The 8,595-nt window shown below is 43.4% G+C and overlaps 1 protein-coding gene across 1 annotated transcript in view; it reads left to right on the forward strand.

The window, feature by feature from the left end:
* ELK1 (ETS transcription factor ELK1) overlaps positions 1–6,032 on the forward strand; it is a 44,368-nt gene extending 38,336 nt beyond the window's left edge. The window contains exons 6-8 of the mRNA XM_083353691.1: positions 877–975; positions 2,570–2,683; positions 5,808–6,032. Coding sequence (XP_083209817.1) covers positions 877–975; positions 2,570–2,587 — 117 coding nt within the window. The 3' untranslated portion in view covers positions 2,588–2,683; positions 5,808–6,032. The remainder of the gene's footprint in view (positions 1–876; positions 976–2,569; positions 2,684–5,807) is intronic.
* Positions 6,033–8,595: the final 2,563 nt, after the last annotated feature.

Here is an 8,595-nt window from a genome sequence, read left to right on the forward strand (position 1 = left end):
CTGGTGGCCAAACAGTCAGAAGATAATGACAGAATTAATATCCTCCCAAACAGCACCATTGTTTAATTTTTGGATACTTGCCCTTTTTAAAAGTGCTCGAGATAGCATACGTAGCACTGCCTCCTCTTAGCGGCCCTCACACAGCAGCCCTGTTGGGCTGAAAGAGAGAAAATAAGTGGCCCAAAGTCACCTCATGGTTTTTCATGGCTGAACCGTGGCCTCCTCTCCCTTAGTTCAACACTTCACCCCTGCGCCGTATGGCCTCTCGGTACTGTATACGTGTTATATGCAATGCAAAATGATCTTGTCAGGGCTAGGCCTAAGTGTTATTTCCCCACACACACACAGCAGACTGGATATACAGAATAAAATGAAGCACACTCAAATGCGTTGTGTGTTTCGATCAACAATATGAATGTTTACGAATCTTTGCGAGGGCAACTAACCCATATTTTATCATGCCTTAAGGTACTAACTGGCAAATGTGGTAATCGGAATCCTTTCCTTCTTTCTCCTTTGGCTTACCTTCAGGTTTTTCGTCAGAGCCAAGGAGGAACTCGGAATGAGTGAAAGAAAGGTTGTTCACATGGGATTAAAACACAAAATGCGAGTCCTAAATGGCATCTCAGCTTGGCCCCAGAGGGGCAGATTTTGGTTAAACCCAAAGTCACGTGGACATAACATTTACTTATTGAATTTATATCTTTTATTAGTAGCCCTTGTGCCTGCTGTACAGGAGGAAGCCAGCCTGAAATGCTCATGCCCGGGTTCTCCAAATGATTTTCAGTGCTCTCCGCTTTGAGATGGCTTTTCCTTACAATGGAGATAATAAAGGAGGGAAAACTTGCTCTTTCCAACAATCTTTTTTCCCCTTAGGATCTGCTGTTGTGTGCTGGCATCCTTCCTCACAAAAGCCCATCTGCTGGGGGAGAGTTAGAAACAGCGAGGCATAAGGAAGTAGCTTTGCACACAGTGGTATGTTACACACAAACGCACTCACACACACCACAGGTCAAGCAAAACTGCAAAACCAGCATGACTTTTATTTTTTATTTTGAGGTAGATTGCAGGGAAAAAAGGTACAAGTGGGCTTCACCCACTCTTTCTCCTGTTTCCCCCCACCCCACCCCTTTAAAGTGCTGTTCATCTTAAGGCAGACTTGGAACTGTTTAATGGTTGAAAACTGTACCTTTTTTAAAAAAAAACCTTTTTAGTCTGCCTCCGGCCTCAATGTCTAGAAGTTTTGATCTGGTTTAATAATATTCAAAGGGCGATTCATTTTGGGTGTATTGCACCTTTTGGAAGCTTAATATACCTAGAGCAGGGCTTTTCAACCTTTTCACCAATATTCACCAATTGGCAATATTCGGAGTACCACCAATTGCCTAGCAAGGTGTCAAAAACTTGACCAAAAAAAAGAAAAAAGGAAAAAAGTGATAAAGTATAGGTAGTCCTCGACTTACAACAGTTTGCTTAGTGATTGTTCAAAGTTACAACGGCACTGAAAAAAGTGACTTATGACCATTTTTCACACTTATGACCATTGCAGCATCCCCAGGGTCATGTGATTTACATTTGGATGCTTGACAACTGACTCACTTTTATGACGGTTGCAGCGTCCCAGGGTCAAGTGATCCCCTTTTGCAACCTTTTGACAAGCAAAGTCAATGGGGAAACCAAATTCACTTAACAACCGGGTTACTAATTTAACAACTGCAGTGATTCATTTAACAAATGTGACAAGAAAAGTCGTAAAATGGGACAAATCTCATTTAACAAATTTCTAACCCTCCCTCCTTTTATAGCCTCTCCTCTCTCTCCCCTTGTCCTTTTATATCAAGAGTGTCGGACCTGATTTCATTGAGGGCCACATCAGCATTGTGGTTACTGTTGGGGAGGGGGAATGGGGCTGTGTGTCCAGCTGTATGTCACTCAGGTCGGGCGCCTGTGGGGGGGTATCTAGGGGTCTCCAGTGGAGGGGGTGTACCACTGGTGGTACGCATTGAAAAACCCTGACCTAGAGTGACCATACATCCTTTATTTTAAAAGACAATTCTTTATTTCAGAAAGCAGTCCTTTAGTATTATTTAATATAATTATTCATTTTCTTTGCTCTTTAATTTTCCTTCGTAAAGCACAGTTATATATATATATATATATATATATATATATATATATATATATATATATATATGTAGATCTAGAGTCTCGGGTTTCTTCCCGCGTTCCTTTCATCTTCAGAAAGTTGTGGCGACGTTTCGACGAAATCCCATCCGTCATCATCAGGCCGGAGTGTTCCTCCTGCTGCCTCGCATTGCTCCTGGAAGCAGCAGGAGGAACACTCCGGCCTGATGATGACGGATGGGATTTCGTCGAAACGTCGCCACAACTTTCTGAAGATGAAAGGAACGCGGGAAGAAACCCGAGACTCTAGATCTACACATACAGACACCCGCGAGAATCTACGAAAACATATATATATATATATATATATATATATATTTAAAAAATTAGGAATGTATTTCAGATTTGCCCCCTTTTCAGGTTTCTCCCTTTATTTTTTCCCAAGAAAATATGGTGTCTGTAAATACACCTGTCTGCTTCTTCTTCCCACTGAAAATTGCAAGAATTTGTGTTAACGGCCATGAAACAGCTCCAAGAATAATGCCCCAAAGAGGACCAAGTGAGTAGATGTGCACCAAATTTGCATGTGTATAAACTTGCTTTCTGTGTGTATACAGCAAATACACCCTAGGAATAGTTGTACAATGTAGTATATTGTATACTGTACAATGAAGGCAATTCATTTTATTCTGATATAGATGATTATTATATAATCAGATAATTCATGCACTTGTTCCCACTGTTACCCAGTTGTTTCGTGTTAATCAGCAACATTCCCTTCATATAGGCCCATATTTTTATATCTGACCTAGATCCACAGCTCTTTGAGTCGGATAGGCAACTTGGGGCTCTCTTGCAATTCCCAGCATCCTTTACCACTGACCAGCCTGCCTGAGCCTGCTGGGAGTTGAAGTTCAACATCATATATGATGTTGTAAAGGTAAATGATATATGATTGTGAAGGAATGTGAGCCACATGGCCATCCATTCCTAGCCCTCCAATTGAATCTCAGAACAGGAAGGATGCTATTAATATTTACAGAAGATAAGAAATGTTCGGTTTTGTGCCTCATGTGATTATATTATTTGCATATACAATGGTACCTCAGCACTCACTGTTAATTGGTTCCAGGAGCCATAATGAGTACCAATGATGAGTACCAAATTTTTCCCGTAAGGAATAATGTAGTGAGTCACAAGGCAGCCGACACTGACAGGTTCTAGCTTACGTGTTGAGTACCAAACAAACAATGGGTACTGGGACGAAATTTTCACATCGAAATGCATTGAGTACCAAATTAGATGAGTTTCAAAGCTTTTGAGTACCCAGGTACCATTGTATAGCACATTCTTTTCATTACTTTGCGATTTATTTAGTATGTGTGAGAAAGATCTATCTATCTAAGACAAAGCTTGTTTGTCGAAGCACCAATATTTTCCCTTTAAGAAAAGTGGAGGAGGGGAGCATAGAACATTTTTGCACAGATCCTTCAGGTAGTCATTCTGAAATTTAGCAGCCATCACCATAAATACTCCTAAAATACTTTTTAAATGTATTATCTTTATATACACTCCCAGATTCAAATGCTTTCCCCCCACACACACACAATTTCCCTGACATACATGACACATTTATTGCCCTAGAGAGCTTAGCCTCTAGAGCAGGGGTGTCAAACTCAATTTCACTGAGGGCCGCATCAGCATTGCGGTTGCCCTCAGGGGGCCGGGTGGGTGTGGCCAGGGTGGGCGTGGCCTACTGGGTGGGCATGGCTAGAGTGCATATGGCCTACTGGGTGGGTGTGGCCAGCTCTACATCGTTCGCATCAAGGGTGCCTATGGGGGCCTGGGCAGGAGTGGGACAGATCTGAGGGTCTCTGGCAGAAGGAGGGTCTCTGGGCCAGGGCCAAGGCAGTGGGGGCCGTTCCCTCACTGTTTCCAGGATGGCTTCGCGGGCCGTATATGAAACCACTTTGCGGGCCGGACCTGGCCCCCGGGCCTTGTGTTTGACATGTCTGTTCTAGAGAGTCCAAGGCTGTTTTTCAGTCTGCCCTTTCCTCTGTGTCTTTCCTGAGTTTCAGGTTCTTCTTGTTTCTTCAGCTCCTCCAGCCTTGATTTAAGAAGTTCTGGGTCTCCAGCTCTCTTCTCTGCCATGGCTTCTGTATCTTTTAAGCTTTCCAAATAACACAGCAGTATGTAAAAGAAATTCAGCCTGTCACACTGCTGTTAAAAATATGGGGAGCCCTGCCAGGAAGTAATAGAAAAGTTGGCAGCTTTAAGTCTAATGAGTGGGTGAATCACTTGCTCCACCTTTTCCTTCCCTCCGGCGCTTATTAGCTGTTCATTTGAAATGTAGCTACTTGTACCTGGTCTCTTTGTTCTTTAATTCATGCCAGTATATTTCTAGTCTGTTGCAATGTGGGTGGATGCCAAATTTGGCTTCGGAGATCAAGGCTGTTATTCTCCTGGGCTTTGTCTTCCTTCCCAGCTCCTCTGTCCCACCTGGCCACCCTTGGCTCTGGTTGCTTTGCTTCAAGCCAATCTTTTTTTTTTAACAAAAGAGGCGAAGGAGCTGTTTCTTATAGCTTATGTGGCTTTGGGGGTTGGAAACAGAGCTGTTCCGTTGAAGGCTCTTCACTGAAATCTTACCACCGCTAGTCATTGGTTAGGAAACATCAGCAGAGCTGCAACATTTCCACCTCAGGTCTTCATTGGCACAATATAATAGGGCAGGGGTAGGCAAGCTTGGCTCTTTTATGACTCGTGAGGAATTCTGGGAGTTGAAGTCCACGAGTCATAAAAGAGCCAAGCTTGCCTACCCCTGCGAATAGGGTGATAAAAATTCTGACCCAATTTATTGCGTTGTGGCAGGGTGGTGTGTGTGTTGAAAAATCACCAGAAATAGTTATTTTTTTATTATTATTTTAATCCCATTTATATCCCGCCCTTCTCCGAAGACTCAGGGCGGCTTACAATTTAAGCACAAACCAATGTGCTTAGCAATAGCCTTCATTCTATGTATATGCCTGCTTATTAGGGCTTTTGCCCCGCCCCCCCAAGCGGCATTATTACACAGTCAGCTTAATTGCCCCCAACAATCTGGGTCCTCATTTTACCTACCTCGGAAGGATGGAAGCCTGAATTTTATTCAGCCTTTGGCACATTGCGGGCTGAATTCACAGAACATGAATCTCTGGCTAAACTGAGCCATGGCTTAGTGATTCAGTAATGTACAGTTTGGAACAACTCTCTGAACCATAGGTCAACTATCCTGACTGGTTATGACTAAAACGGGTAAGTAAATTTTAGTCTAGTGTGTTGAACAAACCCAACTTGTATAAATGTTATAGTGGTCCTCCTTCTTAGTCCAGAACCATTCTGGATCTCTTTAACCCTACTGTTGCTGGTTCTGCAACTTGCCCAGTCCAACAATGGTTAATTTAATCATGGTACTCTCTTCACTATTCATTGCCAAGACTGCACATCACATTGAATACAGAACCCATAAGCACATCACATTGAATACAGAACCCATAAGTGGTGATCACTTATACCTTCCACCCAATTTATATTATTATTATTATTTTTTTCTGTGTGAATGTTGCTAGGGTTAGCTTTTTTTCCCCTAGTACAGCTCCACTTTGGAACAAACAGTGTGATAACAAACTGTGTCATTTCCTCACCAGGAATCTTATATGCACAAGTGGATGTTCTAAAGCTGTGAAGCCATTTACAAGCCACCAAAATGTGTCTTCCCCCTAGGGCATAAAATTGACTGATTAGGTAAAATTACTTCTACTCATCTTCTTGATCCTCCTGTGGCCATCTAGATCTGTCAACATCAAATGATCAAAGTGGTAGAATTTTCATCATATTCAACTCTTACATGTATAGCAGGAGTATCCCTGACAACCAGCATCTTGTTCTATACTTTGGCCTTGTGATTTCCTTTCTGGCAACATTACAGAACCATTATTCTAAGCCCTATAGGCTCTTTATGCTTCCTGACCTCCAGCCTGCCCCAAGGTTTCTATGCCCTGTAAGGTTTGTAGTCTCAACCAAACTGATGAATTGTCATTACTTCAAAGAAACCGGACTGGCAACATTGACCATACAAAACATAGGGAAGGATTTTGACCTTGTGCACTGTTGCGCCAAGTAAGCCAATCAGCAGGGGTTTCAATGCAGCGAGCACAATAACAGGTGCAGATCTGTATAATCAGGGCTTTTTTTTTCTCATAGAACGCCCAGAACGGAGTTCCGGCACCTTTTTTGGATGGAACCTTGTAGGGTAGGCAAGGCAGGTTGTATGACATGTGTGAGTTCCGGCACCTTTTTCTTTTACAAAAAAAGCACTGTGTATAATACAATATAGAAGGTCCTTTGAAACATGCACTCTGCATCTCCAGGCTTGACTTCAGGGTTGTGGATCCTAAAAGCTTGAAGATTGTAAAAAAAAAAAAGTATTCAGAATTCCAAGTCCAGGCTGTGTTGGATTCACTGCAGAAACGAAGTACATGCTTTCCTAAAATGTACCCTTTGGGAGGTGATGGGAGTAATTATCTCTCATATCCACTGGGTGGGGAAGGCTGATCTGGTTCCTTTCTTTATATTAGCAGCTAGCCAGTTTCTTCCAGATTGTCACAAGCAGAGCGTAAAAGTGATGGACTTCCCCTGCTGATTGTCTCCTGCCTCTAGTGTTTAGGTGTGTAGATGATAAGAGATATTCCATCTAACAATGAGATATACTAATAACAAACTCACTCCGCTTGCTGATTATTGTGTGTAGCACAGCATAGCATAGCAGCACTTTGGTATCAGCAGGCCTGGCAAACTAAAAAGTTTTTAAAAGAACACATGCTAGTTCTTTTGTGGGCTCTCTCTTAGTCTTTCTCACACACTCTCGCATGAACACATAAATTAGGAGGGGGGGAAACAAGGAGGGGGGGGAACCAGCCCTTTGAGGATGCCAAGTGACCAGAGAATGCGATGATTAGACACAAAAAAATTGTGAGACATAATACGGTTGGTAAGTGGCTTAATTAAGAAAAGAAATAAAGAAAACTCAGCATGGGGGGTGGGGTGGAGTGTTGGACGAAGAATGAAAATATATGTATCTCCTTCAAGTCAGTTCCTGGTGACTGCCTGGACTCTTATCCAACTCTGGTCTCTGCAGTTTTCATGGCAAGGTTTTGTTAAAAAGTGGTTTGCCTTGGGGAAAGAACAGCAATGGTATCAGCATCCCCCAGTTAGTTTATAGCAAATCTCAGCAAAACCCTGTTGATACCGTAAGAAGCCTGGTTCCTGGTGCTCTCTTGCAACAAGAGCTAAGAGTTTTGGCAGAAACAACATCCGAGCCGACGAATATCAAGCCCAAGCACATAGAACTAGGGCAGGGGTATCAAACTCAATTTCATTGAGGGCCGCATCAGCATTGCGGTTGCCCTCAGGGGGCCGGGTGGGTGTGGCCAGGGTGGGCGTGGCCTACTGGGTGGGCGTGGCTAGAGTGCATATGGCCTACTGGGTGGGCGTGGCCAGCTCTATATCGTTCTCATCAAGGTTGCCTATGGGGGGCCTGGGCAGGAGTGGGACAGATCTGAGGGTCTCTGGCAGAAGGAGGGTCTCTGGGCCAGGGCCAAGGCAGTGGGGGCTGTTCCCTCACTGTTTCCAGGATAGCTTCGCAGGCCACATGAAACCACTTCGCGGGCCGGATCCGGCCCCCGGGCCTTGTGTTTGACATGTCTGAACTAGGGGAAGAAACTCACAGCTCGGCTTGCACACCGTCCTCAGTGCCTCTGTTGTGGTTTCCTAAAACCCTGAGAACTGGACTCTCACAATTCAGTGAGAAATTGCTATGGGGATTTTCCTGCCAATTTTAATGAAAACGAAATAAGAGCATTTGAAGCTTTCTAATTTGTAAAGTGAAACGAAAGAGAGAAAGAAACCCTGAAAAATACCTCCCACCACTGACAACCTCACTCCCCAATACTTATCGGGTAGTGTAATATCTTGAAAATAGTAGTAAAAGAAAAAAGTGGGAACCACAGAAGGCTAAACCCTTTCCTGTAAGTCGGGCCAAAGACTGACTTGAGATGGGGCATAGAAAGACTCAGCCAAAGACAATTTGCTGCTGCGCAAGACAAAAGACAAAGCACTAAAATAATAATAATAATATGGTGTCTCCTCTCCAGTCTAGAAGTGGAATGGATTAATAATTGACTGGCAGGTCGATGATGGTGTTGAAAGAAAAGTCTTCATCGTGGTTCAGTCCAAGCTGGGAATAAACATGGCGACTGCTTTAGGAAGAAGTTTGCAGTTTATTGAAGAGGAGAGCCAGACAGAAAGATGGCTCTGGAAGAAAAGAGGAAAAGGGCTGAGCACACGTAGGGAGTGGGCTTTTATACCCTCTTGAGCCGTTTGTTTGGAGTTGTTTCCTGTTCCTGTTTTAGGCTATTTCCTATGTCATGTATTTTG

This window comes from Vipera ursinii (assembly GCF_947247035.1).
Source record: "Vipera ursinii genome assembly, chromosome: 2".
NCBI lineage: Eukaryota > Metazoa > Chordata > Lepidosauria > Squamata > Viperidae > Vipera > Vipera ursinii.